Source organism: Hyla sarda, chromosome 6 (assembly GCF_029499605.1).
Source record: "Hyla sarda isolate aHylSar1 chromosome 6, aHylSar1.hap1, whole genome shotgun sequence".
Taxonomy (NCBI): Eukaryota; Metazoa; Chordata; class Amphibia; order Anura; family Hylidae; genus Hyla; species Hyla sarda.
The window spans coordinates 139,250,600-139,271,618 of NC_079194.1; the positions used below are offsets into that span (position 1 = coordinate 139,250,600).

The window sequence follows — 21,019 nt, forward strand, 5'->3', positions numbered from 1 at the left end:
TGCTATTCCTGTGAAACACCTAAAGGGTTAACACACTTACTGAATGTCATTTTGAATACTTTGAGGGGTGCAGTTTTTATAATGGGGTCATTTGTGTGGTATTTCTAATATGAAGGCCCTTCAAATCCACTTCAAAACTGAACTGGTCCCTGAAAAATTCCGATTTTGAAAATTTTGTGAAAAATTGGAAAATTGCTGCTGAACTTTGAAGCCCTCTGGTGTCTTCCAAAAGTAAAAACATGTCAATTTTATGATGCAAACATAAAGTAGACATATTGTATATGTGAATCAATGTATAATTTATTTGGAATATCCATTTTCCTTATAAGCAGAGAGCTTCAAAGTTAAAAAAATGCAAAATTTTAAATTTTTTCATAAAATTTTGGAATTTTTCACCAAGAAATGATGCAAGTATCGACAAAATTTTACCACTAACATAAAGTAGAATATGTCACGAAAAAACAATCTCGGAATCAGTATGAAAGGTAAAAGCATCCCAGAGTTATTAATGCTTGAAGTGACAGTGGTCAGATGTTCAAAAAATGGCCGGTATATTTGGGCTGGGTATAAATTTTTGAAAATTTTGTCTGTTTTTAATGGGAGGGGTCTTGGGTGGGGACTTTAGGATGCATTTGTGCATGTGCAAAGTAAAAACCGTATACGGTTTCCCATATGGAACTGTATACATGTGCGTTTCCCATTGACGTGCATGTTAAAAAAAAAAAAAAAAAGTATGCGGTTGCAGTCCGGTTTTTAAACCGGAGACAAAACGTGGTCAACCACGGTTTTGACTCCATATGTTTAAAAAAAAAAAAAATTAAAACGGACAGAACTGTATGCACTTTTAAAAACAGTATACAGTTTAAAAACGTTTACGGTTTACTTTTTCCCATACTGTTCCATCCTTTTTTTTTTTTTTTTTACCATACGGTTTTCTTTAGAAAAACAGTATGGCAAAAGCGTGATGTGAACCCAGCCTTAGGCTGGGTCCACATCACGTTTTCTCCCACACGGGAGCGCATACGGCAGGGGGGAGCTGAAACCTTGCGCTCCCGTATGTAATTCATTTCAATGAGCCGGCCGGAGTGAAACGTTCGGTCCAGTCGGCTCAACCACGAACGTTTCACTATGGCCGGCTCATTGAAATGAATTACATACGGGAGCGCATAGAAAGACATACGGGAGTGCAAGGTTTCCCCCTGCCGTATGTGCTCCCGTATAGGAGAAAACGTGATGTGAACCCAACCTTAGTCAGAGTCAGGGACATATAGGGAGGGGGATTAGGGAAAGTTTAGATGGTGATACTCTTTAACAGTATAGTTAATCCTGCTGAAATAAAAAAAAAACCTTACCTCTCCTTCCGTGCAGATCCCGGCTCTCGCATTGATAAAGCCTGGCAGGACAAGGCTTTATCGATCGAGTGCAGATCACACAGATCAATGAGTTTCTATGGAAGCACATTGATCTGTATGAGGAATCTAATGATTCCTCCTAAGTCTAGGACTAATAAAGTGTAAAAAAAATAAAAATTTGTAAAAGTGAAAAAAAACACACCCTTTTCCTAAATTCCATATAAAAACATAATAAAAATAAACATATGTGGTATCCCGCATGCATAAATGTCCAAACTATTAAAAATATATCGTAAATTAAACCGCACGGTCAATGGCGTACATGCAAAAAATTCCCAAGTCCAAAATAGTGTATTTTTGGTAACTTTTTATACCATAAAAAAATGAATAAAAAGCGATTAAAAAAGTCTGATCAAAACAAAAATGGTACCGCTAAAAACTTCAGATCACGGCGCAAAATATGAGCCCTCATATAGCCACGTACGCAGAAAAATGTAAAAAAGTTATAGGGGTCAGATGAGGACAATTTTAAATGTATTAATTTTCGTGCATGTAGTTATGTTTTTTTCCAAAAGTACAACAAAATCAAACCTATATAAGTAGGGTATCATTTTAATCGTATGGACCTACAGAATAAAGATAAGGTGTCATTTTTACCGAAAAATTTACTGCGTAGAAACGGAAGCCCCCAAAATTTTCAAAATTGCGTTTTTTTTTCTTCAATTTTGTCAATGATTTTTTTTTTTCCGTTTCGCCTTAGATTTTTGGGTAAAATGACTGATGTTGTTACAAAGTAGAATTGGTGGCGCAAAAAATAAGCCATCATATGGATTTTTAGGTGCAAAATTGAAAAGTGATGATTTTTTTAAGTGTAAGGAGAAAAAAACTAAAGTGCAAAAACAGAACGCTTGGTCCTTAAGGGGTTAAAATGGAATAAAAAGTCATGTTTGTCAAAAAATATCAGTGTCTCACTTGTACCCAAGAATGGTACTGATGAAAAAAAGGACAATGTCCATAATTGCTGATTTTTGGTGACATCACATTCTAAAAAAATGGAATACAAAGTACTCAAAAAGTCACATATACGCAAAAGTGGTAATGATAAAAACTACAGATCATGGCGCAAAAAATAAGCCCTCATACAGCTCCATATACGGAAAAAAATGTGTTATAGGATATAGCTTTTTCTTTTTCATTGCTCTTTATGTTGTATGGTAAAATGAAAGGTGTCAATACAAAGTACAATTGGTCACACTAAAAACAAGCCCTCATATGGGTCTGTGGTTAAAAATCAAACTGGATGTGTCCTTTAAAGGGGTACTCCGCCCCTAGACATCTTATCCCCTATCCAAAGGATAGGGGATAAGATGTTAGATCGCCGCGGTCCCGCTGCTGGGGATCCCCGGGATCCCCACTGCAGCACCCCGCTATCATTACAGCACAGAGCGAGTTCGCTCTGTGCGTAATGACGGGCGATACAGGAGAAGGAGCCGCGTGACGTCATGGCTCCGCCCCTCGTGACATCACGGCCCGTCCCCTTAATGCAAGTCTATGGCAGGGGGCGTGATGACCGCCGCGCCCCCTCCCATAGACTTGTATTGAAAGGGGCGGGCCGTGATGTCACGAGGGGCGGAGCCGTGACGTAACGATGCTCCGGCCCCTGTATTGTGTGTCATTACGTGCAGAGTGAACTCGCTCTGTGCTGTAATGATAGCGGGGTGCCGCAGCGGGGATCCCCAGCAGCGGCACCGCGGTGATCTGACATCTTATCCCCTATCCTTTGGATAGGGGATAAGATGTCTAGGGGCGGAGTACCCCGTTAAAGGAGTTGCCTGGTGGAAAACAACGTATTCTCTACCCACAGTATGCCGAATAAGTGTTCCGACTGCTGGGATCCCCTATGATCTGCGGAGTGCTGGGAATCCTGTTAGGATGAGGATTGTAAGAGCTGCAACTTGTCTCCAGACTCTTAATAATTCAGTGGAGTCACTTTCCGCGTCGGGTTCCTTTTTCCATCCAACTCTTCACCTGGTGACTTTAATCCTTTTAGAACGTTGATGCTGTTATATTGGTAGATGTTTTTCACTGCAAGTATTCTTCCATGATGCTCTGAGGTTTGAGGGTGTGTATCCGCCAAGTGACATCACGTGTGTGGGTGCACGACTTAAACCCCTTAAGACCAGGGGATTTTCCGTTTTTGCATTTTCGTTTTTTGCTCCTTGCCTTTAAAAAATCATAACTCTTTCAATTTTGCACCTAAAAATCCATATGATTGCTTATTTTTTGCGCCACCAATTATACTTTGTAATGTCGTCAGTCATTTTGCCCAAAAATCTACGGTGAAACGGAAAAAAAAATCATTGTGCGATAAAATTGAAAAAAAAACCCTCTGTTTTGTAACTTTTGGGGGCTTCCGTTTCTACGTAGTACATTTGTCGGTAAAAATGACACCTTATCTTTATTCTGTAGGTCCATACGATTAAAATGATACCCTACTTATATAGGTTGGATTTTGTCGTACTTCTGGAAAAAATCATAACTACATTGATAGGACTTATTGATCACTTTTTATTCATTTTTAAATGATATAAAAAGTACCAAAAATGCACTATTTTGTACTTTGGAATTTTTTTGCGTGCACGCCATTGACCGAGCGGTTTAATTAATTATATATTTTTATAATTCGGACATTTCCGCACGCGGTGATACCATATATGTTTATTTTTATTTACACGTTTTTTTTTTTATGGGAAAAGGGGGGTGATTCAAACTTTTAATAGGGGAGGGGTTAAATGATATTCATTCACTTTTTTTTTTCACTTTTTTTTTGCAGTGTTATAGCTCCCATAGGGACCTATAACACTGCACACACTGATCTTTTACATTGATCACTGGTTTCTCATAGGAAACCAGTGATCGATGATTCTGCCGCTTGACTGCTCATGCCTGGATCTCAGGCACTGAGCAGTCATTCGGCGATCGGACAGCGAGGAGGCAGGGCCTTCCCGCTGTCCTGTAAGCTGTTCGGGATGCCGCGATTTTGCCGCGGCTATCCCGAACAGCCCACTGAGCTAACCAGCAGCTTTTACTTTTGCTTTTAGCGGCTAAAGGGTTAATAGCGCGTGGCGCCGCGATCGGCGCTGCGCGCTATTAGCGGCGGGTCCCGGCTTCACTATGACGCCGGGCCCGCCGTGATATGATGCGGGGTTACCGTGTAACCCCGCGTTATATCACAGGAGCAGGACCAAGAACGTACCGGTACGTCCTTGGTCCTTAAGGGGTTAAAGGGGTATTCCGGGTTTATACATCTTATCCTCTATCCAAAGGATTGGGGATAAGATGTATGATAGCAGTGGTCCTGCCGCTGGGGACCCCCGTGATCTTGGTGCAGCCCTAGGGGGCTGATTGCCGGGGGCTGCACCGAGATTGCGGGGGTCTCCAGCAGCAGGACTCTTCCAATCATACATCTTATTCCCTATCCTTTTGGATAAAGGATAAGATGTATAAACCCAGAATACCCCTTTTAAAGGAGATATGTAGTAAAAACAAACTTCTTTTTCCCTGTGCCCGGGCTGCAAAAACAAATATAACAAACTTTAACTCGCCCTCCTACGTTCCCCCGTTGCGGAGATATCTGGTCCTGGTCCTCCGGTGCAGCAGGTCTTCTGGCTTTTTTAGGTTCGGAACGTCACAGCGCCGTCAGTGTATCGCCAGCCGCAGCGATGTCCCGCCTCAGCCAGTGATAGGCTGAGCGCATTGTCCTATCAGCAGCCCGGCCAGAGCTCCTTACGTGAGTTTGCTTAGCTGAGGCGGGACATTGAACGGGACCAGATATCTCTGCAACGGGGGGAACGTAGGAGAGTGAGTTAAAGTTTATTTTTCTTTTTGCAGCGCGGGCACAGGGAAAAAAAATTAATAGTTTTTACTGCGTATCTCCTTTAAAGACCTTTATCCTACAACCAGGTACAACAAGTTCTCAAATTTCCCACCAGATGTACACTAAATAGCATCTTTATTAGAGACAACTGTATGCAGGTTATACACGTGACCACATAAATGGAAAAATCTAGAGATCCGAGGAACTTGGAATGAGGCATGACCATCAGTTCTAGACAGGATTTCACAAACTGACAACATAAGGTTTTCTTGTGAAATTGTCGAGAATATACAGTGCATGGTGTATGTGAAGAAGAACAATTGGACATAAACAACCGGTCAGTGAATGGCGTCAGAGGAGGACATTGGCAATGGGTCGGCCAAGCAGGCAGTGCCCAGCTGAATACAACACTGGTTCTCACCTTTTCTATCTTTTTCTATCTTAGCATGGATACAGTATAACAGCTGAGTGTCCTAAGAAAAAACTTCTCCTGGTCAGATTAATGCAGATGTCTATGCCGTGACTTCGGCACAAGCAGAGAATTGATGAACCCTTCCTTTCAGGTGCCAAGAGTCTAGGCTGGCAGTGGGGAATGTTTTCTTGCACACCCTGGTTCCTCTGATACCTGGGGATGTCTGTAGACCACAATACCCTATTGTCCAAAGTTCATCCCTTTATGGCAGCTGTTAACCCCTTCATGACCCAGCCCATTTTCACCTTCAGGACCTGGGCATTTTTTGAAAATCTGACCACTGTCACTTTAAACATTAATAACTCTGGGATGCTTTTACTTATCATTCTGATTCCGAGATTGTTTTTTCGTGACATATTCTACTTTATGTTATTGGTAAAATTTCACTGATATTTGCATCCTTTCTTGGTAAAAAATCTAAAAATTTCATGAAAATGTTGAAAATTTAGCATTTTTCTAACTTTGAAAGTCTCTGCTTGAAAGGAAAATGGATATTCCAAATAAATTACATATTGATTCACATATACAATATGTCTACTTTGTGTTTGCATTAAAAAAATTGACAAGTTTTTACTTTTGGAAGACTCCAGAGGGCTTCAAAGTTCCGCAGCAATTTTCCAATTTTTCTCAAGATTTTCAAAATCGTAATTTTTCAGGGCCCAGTTCAGGTTGGAAGTGGATTTTAAGGGTCTTCATATTAGAAATACCCCATAAATGACCCCATTATAAAAACTGCACCCCCAAAGTATTCAAAATGACATTCAGTAAGTGTTTGAACCCTTTAGGTGTTTCACAGGAATGGCAGCAAAGTGAAGGAGAAAATTCTAAATCTTCATTTTTTACACTCGCATTTTCTTGTAGACCCAATTTTTGAATTTTTACAAGGGGTGAGAGATATCACCCTAAAATTTGTAACCCAATTTCTCTCGAGTACGGAAATACCTCATATGTGTATGTAAAGTGTTCGGCGGGCGCAGTAGAGGGCTCAGAAGGGAAGGAGCGACAATGGGATTTTGGAGAGTGAGTTTTTCTGAAAGGGTTTTTGGGGGGCATGTCCCATTTAGGAAGCCCCTATGGTGCCAGAACAGTGGACCCCCCCACATGTGACCCCATTTTGGAAACTATACCCCTCATGGAATTTAATAAGGGGTACAGTGAGCATTTACGCCCCACTGGCGTTTGACAGATATTTGAAACAGTGGACTGTGCAAATGAAAAATTTTATTTTTCATTTTCACAGACCACTGTTCCAAAAATCTGTCATACACCTGTGGGGTGTAAATGCTCACTGCACCCCTTATTACATTCCATGAGGGGTGTAGTTTCCAAAATGGGGTCACATATGGATATTTATTGTTTTGCGTTTGTCAGAACTGCTGTAACAATCAGCCACCCCTGTGCAAATCACCTCAAATATACATGGCGCACTCCCCCTTCTGGGCCTTGTTGTGCGCCCCCAGAGCACTTTGCGCCCACATATGGGGTATCTCCGTACTCGGGAGAAATTGCATTACAAATTTAGAGGGTCTTTTTTCCCTTTTACCTCTTGTGAAAATGAAAAGTATAGGGCAACACCAGCATGTCAGTGTAAAAAATTTATTTTTTTACACTAACATGCTGGTGTAGACCCCAACTTCACCTTTTCATAAGGGGTTAAAGAAGAAAAAGCCCCCCAAAATTTGTAAGGCAATTTCTCCCGAGTACGGCGATACCCCATATGTGTCCCAAAACTGATGCCCTGAAATACGACAGGGCTCCAAAGTGAGAGAGCGCCATGCGCATTTGAGGCCTGAATTAGGGATTTGCATAGGGGTGGACATAGGGGTATTCTATGCCAAACAGGGTGCCTCCAGCTGTTGCAAAACTCCCAGCATGCCTGGACAGTCAGTGGCTGTCCGGCAATACTGGGAGTTATTATTTTGCAACAGCTGGAGGCTCCGTTTTGGAAACAGTAGCGTACCAGACGTTTTTCATTTTTTTGGGGGAGGGGGGGCTGTGTAGGGGTATGTGTATATGTAGTGTTTTTTACTTTTTATTTTAGGTTAGTGTTAGTGTAGTGTAGTGTTTTTAGGGTACAGTCACATGGGCAGAGGTTCACAGCAAGTTTGCCGCTGGAAGTTTGAGCTGCAGCGCAAAATTTGCGCCATCTCAAACTTGCAGCACTCACTGTAAACCTCCGCCCATGTGAGTGTACCCTGTACATTCACATTGGGGGAGGAGGCAAACATCCAGGTGTTGCAAACTCCGAGCATGCCCTTTGGCTGTCCGTGCATGCTGGGAGTTGTAGTTTTGCAACAGCTGGAGGCACACTGGTTTGGAAACACTAAGTTAAGTAATAAACTTTCAAGTGTTTTGCAACCAAACTTTGTGTTTCCAAACCAGTGTGCCTCCAGCTGTTGCAAAACTACAACTCCCAGCATGCATGGTCTGTCAGTGCATGCTGGGAGTTATAGTTTTGCAACAATTGCAACAGCTGGAGGCACTGAGGTATGAAACGGACAATGTTTCCCAACTAGTGTGCCTCCAGTTGTTGCAAAACTACAACTCCCAGCATGCCCAGACTGCCCAGGCATGCTGGAAGTTGTAGTTCGGCAATATCTGAAGGATCAGATGTTGCCGAACTACAACTTCCAGCATGCTTGGGCAGTCTGGGCATGCTGGGAGTTGTAGTTTTGCAACATCTGGAGGTCCACAGTTTGGAGACCACTGTATAGTGGTCTCCAATCTGTGCTCTTCCAGATGTTAGAGAACTACAACTCCCAGCATGCCTGGACAGACTGAGCATGCTGGGAGTTGTAGTTTTGCAACATCTGGAAGAGCACAGATTGGAGACCATTATACAGTGGTCTCCAAACTGTGGACCTCCAGATGTTGCAAAACTACAACTCCCAGCATGCCCAGACTGCCCAAGCATGCTGGAAGTTTGTAGTTCGGCAACATCTGATCCAGCTGATAGCAGCGATTGCTGGGGGGGTGGGGGATGAAACCCCCCGTGGTCGCATGGTAAAATGGCTGGTTATCAGTGATAGCCACCATCTTACCGGGCGCTGCGGGATGCCGCGAGTAGCGGCAAAAATGTTCATGGCGTACCTGTATGTCATGGGTCGGGAACACCTTGCCACTCATGACGTACAGGTATGTCATAGGTCGGGAAGGGGTTAAAGAAGGACACTTTCAGCAGTACCGTGCATCATGCCACAAAGTTCCAGGAACATCATAGGTAGATTTCTTTGCTTCTCTGGCTTTCACAGTCCCCAGATCTTTATCATATACATCATTTCTGGGATGAGAGAGAACGGAAATAGAGCATTTCAGCTCCTTCTAATTTAGTGTCGTTTCAACACCTAGTGGAATCTATGCCATGATGAATTTCTGTTCTAAAGACCAAAGAAAGTCCAACATGCTTACTAGATGGCAATCTCTAATAAGGTGATGTAGTATTTATTCCAGCTGTAAATTCAGATGTTTGAGACAATTGTATTAACCCCTTAACGACATAGGATGTAAATGTACGTCCTGATGACCTGATACTTAAAGGGTACCTTTCATCAAAAAAGCTTTTGATATATTCTAGATTAATGTATGCAGAATAGCTTTCCAATTGCATGGTATTAAAAAATATGCTTGTTTCTATTCAATTTTCCACTTTGAAAAAATGACCACTAGGGGTCTCCATACCAGTGCTTTTTTATTGATTTCAGACTCATGCAGGAGTCCTAAATCTCAGACTGCAGCCGGGACACAGACAAACTCAGCACTGCTCCCTGCCATTGAGTTTGTCTGTGTCCCAGCTGCAGTCTGAGATTTAGGACTCCAGCATGAGTCTGAAATCTATAAAAAAAAAAAAAAAAAAGACTGGTATGGAGACCCCTAGTGGTCATTTTTTCAAAGTGGAAAATTGAATAGAAACAAGCATATTTTTTAATAACATTCAATTGGAAAGTTATTCTGCATACATTCATTTATAATATATCGAAAGTTTTTTTGATGAAAGGTACCCTTTAACGCACCAGGATGTACATTTGTGTCCTATACATTATGCGAGCACCGGATCGGTACTCGTATCATGCGCGGCAGGTTCCGGCTGCTATCAGCAGCCAGGGATCCGCTGGTAATGGCAGACATCAGCAATTGTGCTGATGCCCTCCATTAACCCCTCAGATACCGTGATCAATACAGATCACGGCATCTGCGGCAATGCAGTCGTTTAGATGGATCGTCAGCGGTGCTGCCACGGGGATCCTATCATCCAACATGGCAGCCTGAGGTCCCCTTACCTGCTCCAGCCGTCATCTTGGGGTCTTCTCCTCTAGTTTAACATTGAGCAGACTAGAGCAGACGATCGCTGATACTGCATAGACATAGCATCAGTATTATCTGCAATCTATTGATTGTTAGAAATAGTTACTTATAGGGACATACAAAATGTTAAAGTTTTTAAAAAAGCCCCTTCCCCAATAAAAATTTAAATGGCCCTTTTCCCCAATTTTATCGCAAAAAGCGTAAAAAAAAAAAAAATTAAGAAACATATTTGGTAGTGCCGCATGCGTAAATGTCTGAACTATCAAAATATAATTTTAATTATCACGTATGGTGAACAGCGTAAACATAAAAAAAAAAAAAAAAAAAAATTACTGCATTTTTGTGACATCACAGTCCAAATTTTTTGATAAAGCGATTAAAAAGTCATATACACAAAAGTGGTACCGATAAAAAGTAGAAATCACGGTGCAAAAAATCAGCCCTCATACAGCTTCATATATGAAAAATGAGAAGGTTCTAGTTTGTGAAAATAGAGGGATTTTAAACGCACAAATTTTGTTTAAAAATTTAGAGATTTTTTTTTAAAGCAGTACAGTAATAGAAAAGTATGTAACCATTGGTATCACTTTAATCATATTGACCCATAGAATAACGAAAATGTCATATTTACCGTAAATTGTACAGTGTGAAAACGAAAACTTCCAAAATTTGCAAAATTGTGTTTTTTTTTTCAATTTTCCCACACATAATAATTTTTGGTTGCGCCATACATTTTATGGTAAAATGATTGCTGACATAAGGAAGGACAATTGGTTGCACAAAAAAAAAACAAGCACTTGTATGGGTCTGTGGATGAAAATATAAGAGTTATGATTTTTAGAAAGTGAGGAGGAAAAATTGGCTGCGTCCTTAAGGCCAAAATGGGCCTGGTCCTTAAGGGGTTAAAGGGATACAGGCTTGTAGTGCGGTTGACACTGATGACTTGTGATACTTACAATCCACAGATCCGTGCCTCCGTTCATCCATAATTCCTGTTATATGGTAATGAGCCGGCATCCTCAAAGTAGTGTCTTCTCCCCTGTGCTGCAGAATGGAGCTCCACTCTGAATCTCATCTCCTTACCTCTGCATGCGCCACATCGCAGGCATTGATACATTTGTTTACTGTGAACTTTGGTGGAGGGGCTAATATTAGTGCTAACCTGAGTCTACATGTTCACGGATGTTATTAGGGTCATATGTTCTCTGAGCCTTTAAATAGTTTCCAGTGTTGTGGTGATGTTCAAATGTGAATTAACTTCATATATGGTACTTGATGACTGACCCCCACATAGCTACCTGAGACCTTTACATTTCAGGGATGTCTGGCAGTGGCTTTTCTAATGATGCCACTGAGGCTGCTCAGTTTATGGGCTGTGGTGCCACAGGTATCTTCCAACCTTTTAGCTTTACAAAAAATCCTGAATTCTGGAGGATCTGGTTACTGCTTGGTGTCAGCTGGTGATCTCAAGTTTGGGGTCCCTACATTCACCGGCCTATACACTGAGCTGTCCTTCCATTGTCTGATCACATGATCAAGGTGTCTTGGGGTTCACTGGTCCTGGCACTAGATTGGCATCAGAACCTGATCTCCCTGTGGTTTCAGTTCTGAGTTTGTCAGGGTCATTGGCAGACATTTAATATGTCATGTGATCATTGTGTGGGATATCTCCAAGAGCCACTTTAAGCAGAACAATGACTCCCTCCATGAAGGATACAGCCTCCGCTAGTGTGCTTAGCAGCCTGCGAGGTTGCATTGTCCTTGCAGCTCTGGGTAGTAGTGCTACAAGCCCCGACATGTATCACTGCCATTGTCTCTAATGTTGTTGCTTTCATCTTATACATTTATTTTCCTTTTTTCTCCTACTCTCCTAGATCCAAGGAACGACTCAGAGGTAAAGGAGCCACGGCTGCTCCCCTTCTTCCACTCCCTACTGCTGCCCAGCCCCTGCGCTACTTTCCATGCCCCGGCCGAGCATAGGGTGTCTAACGCAATGTGTGTTTGTCAAACCATGGAAGTGGGGAAGTACGTCCAGAGCGCAGTGTGCGACAGGGGCCGGGGGGTCCTACTGGAGCCATTCATCCATCAGGTGGGAGGACACAGCAGTATGATGCGATATGATGACCACACCGTATGCAAACCCCTTATCACTCGGGAACAGCGTTTCTATGAGTCTCTTCCCCCGGAGATGAAGGAATTTACCCCAGAATATAAAGGTGAGACCCCTGTAAACCTCACTGCTGGTTACCTGTACAGCCTTCTACTACACCTCACACTGGAGCTGATAATCTAAGCCTCACTGCTCCTCTTAACTCTCCTTAGTACCTGATGTCTTATAAATTACTGTGGGAAGACTGTATTAATACCTGGGAGCAAAAATAGTAACATTTTAGCACAATTAGCATAAGCTAACATTCGTAAAGCCAAGTTGGTGTTTTTTTTTTTTTTTTAAACAATGTTTTTTTATTTATTACATTTTCCAAACGTAAATTTTTTTTTTTATTATGGGGTATTGAGTGCAGTATGATGCGGGAAAACTTGTTTGTTTTTATTTTGGCACAAGGCTGCAACATAACAAAATGTGAAAGGGTCTGAAGAATTTATGAATGCATTGTATCTCTTTGAGCTATAAAGAATAGGGTTCATAGTTTGTCAGATGCTGTTGATGAGGGATCCGCCATCTCTGCTTATAACATGCGGGCCTGTACAACTGTCTGGTGTACAGGCCCGTTCACATGGGCAGATTATCAGGCAAATAAGCTTTCCTAGGAATGTTCATTGCGATCCTCAGCCCATGTAAAAGGGCCCGCTTTCATATGATGAATGGTCAAACGCTCGCTCGATGGCTGATTGTATCTTTTGAGCAGCCATTAAGTCACCGTTATCGGCTGCACACTAACATTAACAATGGGCCGCACAATTGATTTGAACCTTGTAAATGCTCTGCAAATGACCACCGATCTATCTGATCCAGTGTGGGGAAGGTGTTGTGTATTTCAGTGCAGGTAAACTGCAGCTGTCTTTGCATGTTCCTTAAAGGGGTATTCCGGCCAAATACATCTTGTCCCCTATCTAAAGGATAGGGGATAAGATGTCTGATCGCAGGGGGCTCACCGCTGAGACCCCGCGCGATCTCTGTGCAGCACCCCTTTGGATAGGGGATAATATGTATTTGGCCGGAATACCCCTTTAACCTCCAGTGATGTCTAGACTATGATGGTGGTAGGCTGCCAGGTTACTTTGTGGCTGTGCCCAAAGGTTAATGCTTTTGTGCTGTCTCTTCTCCTGGTAGGTGTTGTGTCTGTCTGCTTTGAAGGTGACAGTGATGGTTACATCAATCTTGTCGCTTACCCCTATGTGGAAAATGAGTCAGCTGATCATGAAGAATTTCCGGAGAGGGACCATCCAAGACGCAAGCACTCTCGTCGTAGCCTGCACCGCACCAGCAGCACTGACCATAAGGAAGAACGGCCGGCTCAAACAGGGGAGAACTCGGAGAGGTGACTGTCAGATTCTAAAGTAGGGCCCTGTACGTTTAGATTCAGCAGGCCCTATGTGATTTATAGTTGCAGACGGCACAAGATGTAGAGATCGTGACGGCACAGGTCAGGATGTGTATATTAAAGCGAGACGTCAGTTGTTATCTGCAGCCTTACATGCAGGACTTTTAAGTCCTACAGACCCAAAAGGGAAGATCTCAACCTAAACTTACCTTGATGCTTTGCACTGTGACTCCAGCTTAAATGCATTTTATCTTATGAGGCTAGGGTAGATAAGAAAGAAATGCTTTTTACTTCAGCCATAACTTAACTGTAAAGGGGTTGTCCCATTAGTTCGTATCAATGTCCTAGGGAGGAAGATTTATTGCTCGGGTCCTAGCAAAGGTGTGCTCCTTTAGTATAACACAGGTACCCCTTTATAATGACATGGTTCCTCTCTCCTGTCCTTTCACAAAAGATGTTAGAGGTGGAGTTCATAAAAGTTAGTGTGCCTGCTGCACTGTGTATGGTTTGTTTGACTCACTCCCTTTCTCCAGCATCCCAGAAATGAAGAGTCCCAGACTGGAGCTTCTGATGCAGTCAGATGTCCCCTTCCAGATGCTGGATGGTAACAGTGAAATGACCTCAGAGCGGATTAGCTACAACCCCTGGAGCCTGAGATGTCACAAGCAGCAGCTGAACCGCATGCGCTCTGAGTCCAAGGAGCGCAAGATGTACAGTATCCTTTTGTAGCTTAGTCTTTGCATATAGCTAGAGGAGTCTGATAAGAGTATTCCTCTTCCTCTGTTGTCATGTCTTAACTCAGTCCCAGAATTCCTCCTGCTTGAGAATGTTGTCCATCATTTTAAGTTCCCATGTGTCTTGGATCTGAAGATGGGAACACGGCAGCATGGTGACGACGCATCTGAGGAGAAAGCGGCCCGACAGATGAAGAAGTGTGAGCAGAGCACATCGGCCTCTCTGGGAGTGAGGGTGTGCGGCATGCAGGTACTGGCATTATTGGGGGTTTCCAGAATGCATTATTGGGCAGATGTGTTGATGGTATAGTTGACAACATTGCCAATGTTTGGGGTATTTCCTCGATACCTTGCAGAATGGTGCCAATATCCCTACAGATGTGGAAGCCATTGTGCTACAAAAATTATCCATCTATGCAGGGAGGATGAACAAACCCAGTTCTCCTTAGATCTGGAATTGCTGATATTGCATTCTTGTTACATACATGTGTGCGGGGTTTTTAAGTGAAGGGACATGAGCTCTGTCTGCTGGTCATAGTGTAAAGTGCAGGCTGCTGTGCTTGCTTGCTTTTTACCTATAATCCTTTACGCTAATTGATGCATTTCTGTATCCCGATTCTCCTCCAGGTCTTCCAGATGAACACAGGACATTACCTGTGCCTGAATAAATATTACGGACGAGGCTTAAGCACTGAGGGTTTCCGACAAGCTTTGTACCAGTATCTCCACAATGGTGTCAATCTCCGCACTGACCTGTTTGAGCCGATCCTGAGCAAACTTAAACGCCTGATCTCTGTGCTGGATGGCCAGGCTTCATATCGCTTCTACTCCAGCTCTCTACTTATTATCTATGATGGAATAGACCGTCCAAGGATGGCAGACCATGTGGCCCAGGAAACACCTCCCAAGGTGGATGTCCGCATGATTGACTTTGCCCACAGCACATACAAAGGCTTCCGGGATGATCCCACAGTGCACGATGGGCCAGATAAGGGATACGTGCTGGGCTTGCACAATCTGATCAGTATCCTGGAGCTTATTAGAGACGAAAACCAGTAGTTGGCTGGGGAGAAGTTTCATTGTTTGTACTCTGCAGTGTGTCCTGATTTCCACCCCCAACACCTCTTTCGTGTTCACCTGTTGGAGTATTCACAACGGAAAATGGCTGAAAAACGCACAGTAAAAAGCAGCGTGGAGGATCCTCGCCCTGTACATCAACCTCACATCATAAACTTGGTTTAAGCTGTATCTCTCTGGCACAAGTACTGTCATGGACATTCTGCCTCCGTGTCTGCTGAAAAAATATGACCTTAATAATACTGGGAACCACTAAATGTGCAGTGGAGTCATAGCTGAAGCCGACTACAGAGATAATACAGCCAACCGGAGACACAAGGTGTACTTCCAAATTTTGGGCCTTTCTTCCATATCTCCCCCTTTTTTAGTGGGAGAGAGTGGCTGTGGCTCTCCTAAAGGAAAGTGACATCACTGCATCATGGCAATGCTTCCTGGCCAGCCCGGGCCTCTCTTCTGGATTATTTTATGTTTCCTTGCACTTGAGCTTTGTTTTCCAGGAGCCAGCACTCCTGGAGCAGACTGACAGACTCCAGATTTCTGTACCGTTTCCGCTGCCCAGGGCCTGACTGTAGCTGTGGCCCCATTCCACATAATTGTATATATTTCTATCTAAATATCCATATATAGAGACCCATATATATCAGATGAAATCTATATATTAGAGCTATATTATCTACGCTTGTTTGTGTGCAATGGCATCTGCCCGCTCTGGAGCAACAGGGCTTTTAGTGTTCATCATTTCTTTTTTTTTTATGCAGAAACAGGGAGTGTCTTTGTGATGTAGTTTACAATGGAGGAGGGTTACATGGACCGTCCACTGACTACAGCGCCGGGGACATTGGACAACACAATGTAGCATGCACATTTTGTGTCTACCATGTGTCCTTTTAAGCTTTACTTTAGTTTTTGCTACTTTGTATTGGGTCTGACATTACAAGTTTATGCATCTGAAAGCCAAAATCTACATTGGCACCGCATGCCGACTACATGGCTGCCGATGACACTCAGTCTCAGGATGATCTGTGTTTATTTCTGGTACGACTGAAGCTGTTGCTTTGTGTTCTCGTTTCCGCTGATTTCCTTCTTATTGCAGCAGACTCAAAAGTTGCAGGGTGAAGTGGACAGGTGGTCAGGCCATGTTGTGGGTGGAAGGATAAAGGAGTACTTCGGCCCTAAGACCTCTTATCCCCTATCCAAAGTATAGGGGATAAGATGTCTGACTGGGGACCAGTTTCTCATGCAGCACCCAACTGTTTCAGCTGCACGCAGCGCTGGAGGCTCCTTACGATCACGGGGCTGGAGTATCGTGATGTCACGACTCCGCCCCCTGGTGACTTCACGCCCCGCTCCCTTAGTGCAAGTCTATGGGAGGGGGCGTGATGGCCTTCACGCCCCCTCCCATAGGCTTGCATTGAGGGGACCCCCGCGATCATACATCTTATCCCCTTAGGGCCGGAGTACCCCTTTAAACTGCCATTTTTTGCCTAAACCATTGCCATCCCCAGGAGCCTAGTCTGTATTTATGACTGTGTCAGTTGCAGGATGTTCTTCCTAAGGAAGACTAAAGATGGGATAAAGGAGAAATACCTGCTACCACTTTCAGATAAAGTCCTGACTGCAGCACCAATCGGCCGTCCCAGCAGCATTGAGTCTATTACATTATGATCGATTTTCCTATGGAAAATTGTTCTGCTTGTAGAAAAACTGAAAGATTAAAAGGTAGAAAATACCCCAGCCTTTGCTGCAATGATCAGTTACATCTCTCCAATTATAGAAGTGGATGTGGTCTGTTCACTTTGAGATTCATCCATCCTCTCTGAGCCACCTTCGTACTTCCAGGGGTGTTACAGCGTATTTGTAGAGTCGATTGTGACTCTAGGCCAGTGTTTCCCAACCAGTGTGCCTCCAGCTGTTGCAAAACTACAACTCCCAGCACTCCCGGACAGCCAAAGGCTGTCCGGGAGTGCTGGGAGTTGTAGTTTTGCAACAGCTGGAGGCACACTAGTTGGAAAACACTGCTCTAGACTGTGCTTGTTTGCTCTCGGTTTGGCCTATTTCTCAGTGTTCAAATCAAAGGAGACCATACAGTCAATTGACATTGACAAAGGAGACCATACAGTCAATTGGTCTCCCTGTAATTCGGTGTCAGTGAATGTTCCAGGGCTGGTTCTGCAGCTTTATTATGCGTGAAGGAAGTGGTTGTAGGATCTGCAGGGGAGATGTTGATATATTCCGAGATCCCGTATTTAGGTACTATCTTCTGCCTTGGTTGTTGTTTTTTTTCAGTCCTGATGTGAAAAACTTTGTTTCCTCCAATTCCCATATGGCTGTACGGAGTTTCAATATAGAGTGCACTAGAGGAGGTGATGCCCCAACTATAGGGAAGGTGCAAGGAGCAGTAAGGTGTGGGGGTTACGTTACATTTTGTAGGTCTGTCATTTCAAAAGTGAAATTCCCGTTGAATAATGAGAAATAGTGTCAGTTGTGTTGCATTATATACCCAAGTCCCTCCTTTAGATCCCTGTTGGCTCTAGGGTTGTGGTACACTCATGCTAGCTTTAGTTTGTGGAAGTTCTAGCATTTTCACCAGGCAATACGCAGAATTAAAGTGCTCCCAGAATAGAGTGCAGCAACATGTAATGCACAACTGGGTAGTCATTCAACTCTTCAGTCATCAGAATTGTCACTGCATTGTTAGATTTTACTGGTGCATAAGAAATAATGTAACTCAGGATCTGTAAAGTGTTTAGCGTTCCTCAGTGGTAGAGAGATATTATATTCAGGATATTGTGCAGTGTGGTATGTGGAGGTGGAGCTGCTCTTTACTGCTTTCCAGTCCTTCCCATTAGTGTATGCTCCATAATTAACATTCCGACGCAGAATCTGACTGGCATAGATGGGGGACAAGTTTGTGCTATCATTAGGTTTTCGGCAGCTTTGTCATCATATGGCGCCTTCGGTATGGGAATTCCTTGGTGGCACCATATGACTGATCAGCAGCAACAATCTTCATCCCCAGAAAAGCCATAAAAGCCAGCGGATGTCAACCACGGCCCGGCCTCCACTGGAAGCCCTAAAACAGCTGTGGGGTTATGTTGTGTCCCTTTAATGCATGAACCTTGGTGGGAGGAAGACTCCTCCTCTGCAGCCCAATGTATGTCTCTAATTCCCTACAGGGATGTGGGTAACCCAGCACCAAGGGGTACCAGGAGCAGTACAGTCAACCTGGCCTCGCCTCCTCCCATGATATGTTTCTGGTGGTAATGCCCATTTAAAGGTCAGTAGTGTGGATGTGTGGCTCCTGGCATTGCGGCACTGAATGTTCTTCAGATTTGTATGTGTCACTGGTTTATGTTTCACTTTTTTTTAATTAAATAATCACTGAATTCTGAGATTATTGCAGTTAATCACAATGACTGATCCTTGTTATACTATGTCTGCATTAAGGGATCTTTGGTTACTTTCATTTTGGGAAATTTTATTTTTACACCAGGCACTGTTCTGTCATCTGATGGTGTTTAAAAAAAAACTGCCTTCCCACAAACAGAATGTCAGTGAAGCTGTCAGTAAGCCTCCTGTTTCCAGTAACAACCAGCAAAATGGTGGTTACAGCTCTGAAGTATAATTTAGGCTTTAACTCATGATCAGTACAGCAGAAGTTATGTATGTGCACAGTGACTCAATCAGCAGAATAATGAGTGCAGATCTGGGGTATAATACAGGATCAGAATCAGTGCAGGATAGGTGATGTATGTGCACAGTGACCAGTAGAATAGGAAGCGTAACTTTGGATTTTATAACAAGACAAGACGCTCCTATTATGCTTTAAAACCTCTATTTATTGATCAGCAGCAAAATAAAAAAATATAATATTAAAGAAAAGAAAAACTTTGAATACATAGGGTATAGCACAACCTAACGTTTCTATGTCAATAACCAATCTTAGTACAATATATAGGTAACTGACGTCACCAAATCCTCCTCCTCCTTTTGCTGCTCAGCAGATGAGTATTGTTTCTCATTGTTTGTCATTTAGTTCAAATTTTTCACATTATATATATATATATATATAATATTGAATTTTCTTTATAAATATATATATACCATTTCTTGATATATTTTATTATTTTATATTGGTATATTTTCCTTTTTGTCCTTTTTTTTTACCTCTTTGTTCCCCATCCATTGTTTTTTTCCCCCCCTCTTATAACCCCCCCTGCTTCATTCTGTCTGTTTTCATTTATATGTTCATAAAATATATATGTACAAAAAAAAGAAGGTTGCAGCAGCACACTTGGTCAAAAATTGGAGGCTCTTAGCGCACTTTTTGATCAAAAAATTTCCCCCGTCCCCTGTCCCCCCCCCCCATCCACCACGCGGAGGTGGCCTCATTTCGGATGGGACCCTAACACAAATTCTAAGCCTAACACTCACCTCTGTTGGGCATATAGCCTCTGACTGGGTGACAAGCTGGATCCATTATCAATTTAAAACTCCTCCTGTGAAAAAAGGGAGGGGTTCAAGGCTACAGAGGGTGCCATTCCCCCTGAATTGTACAAAAAAGCAAAAAGAAAAGTAGCCAGCACAACTACCTAATACACGGGTGCACGCTGCTGTGGCAGATACAGAGTATACAAAAAAAGAAGGTTGCAGCAGCACACTTGGTCAAAAAATGGAGGCTCTTGGCCTCCATTTTTTGACCAAGTGTGCTGCTGCAACCTTCTTTTTTTTTGTATACTCTGTATTTGCCACAGCAGCGTGCACCCGTGTATTAGGTAGTTGTGCTGGCTACTTTTTCTTTAACATTCCTCATAGTCTCTCTTCTTCTCTGACAGAGTAGTGATCACCTGTCAGTGTCTGCGGAGCGGCAGTGAATCCAGTATCACTACTGTATACTATAGTCTGTGGTGAATTTTACTAATATATAGCTTCAAATTCCTATTTCTAATCCTCTACTGCCACCCTGTGGACATTCTCCATATTGCACTGATCTATTTATATTTACCTGTCATACATTTACATATATACATACACAGTGGTCCCTCAACATACGATGGTAATCCGTTCCAAATGAACCATCGTTTGTTGAAACCATCATATGTTGAGTGATCCGTGCAATGGAAAGAATAGGAAGTTATATTCACCTGTCCTCGCCACTCCGGACCATCACCGCTGCCCTAGATGTTGCCCTCCATCGCTTTCGCCGCGTCCCCGGGTTGTCCCCGATGCTCTGGACGTCTCTGCTTCCCCGGGATCCTCGCTCTGTCGCCGCCATCACGTCACTACGCACGCCGCTCCTATTCGATGACGGGACGGCGTGCACGGTGACGTGATGAAGACGAAGGAGAGCGCCGGCAATGCGGGGGATCCTGAAGAGGACGCTCCGGAGCCCCGAGGACAGGTAAGAGACCATCACCGCAGCACACGGGGCACTGTAAACGGCTATCCGGCGGCAGCTGAAGCAGTCTGCGCTGCCAGATAGCCGTTGATGCGATGGCCCCGACATACAAAAGTATCGAAAGTTGATGCTGCCTTCAACATCCGATGGCCTCTGAGAGGCCATCGCATGTTGAAATTATCGTATGTCGGGGCCATCGTAGGTTGGGGGGGGTCACTGTATATGTATATTAATATATTACATTCCCTTTATATTAATTGATTTGAACCTATTTAATATTTACCAATTTACTTACTTTTGGAGA

The 21,019-nt window shown here is 43.2% G+C and overlaps 1 protein-coding gene across 1 annotated transcript in view; it reads left to right on the plus strand.

Moving 5' to 3' along the window:
- Positions 1-17,227, plus strand: part of LOC130276200 (inositol hexakisphosphate kinase 1-like) — a 47,237-nt gene extending 30,010 nt beyond the window's left edge. The window contains exons 2-6 of the mRNA XM_056525226.1: positions 11,878-12,219; positions 13,296-13,503; positions 14,040-14,221; positions 14,315-14,490; positions 14,868-17,227. Of these exons, the coding sequence (XP_056381201.1) occupies positions 11,997-12,219; positions 13,296-13,503; positions 14,040-14,221; positions 14,315-14,490; positions 14,868-15,299 (1,221 nt within the window). The 5' untranslated portion in view covers positions 11,878-11,996 and the 3' untranslated portion in view covers positions 15,300-17,227. The remainder of the gene's footprint in view (positions 1-11,877; positions 12,220-13,295; positions 13,504-14,039; positions 14,222-14,314; positions 14,491-14,867) is intronic.
- Positions 17,228-21,019: the final 3,792 nt, after the last annotated feature.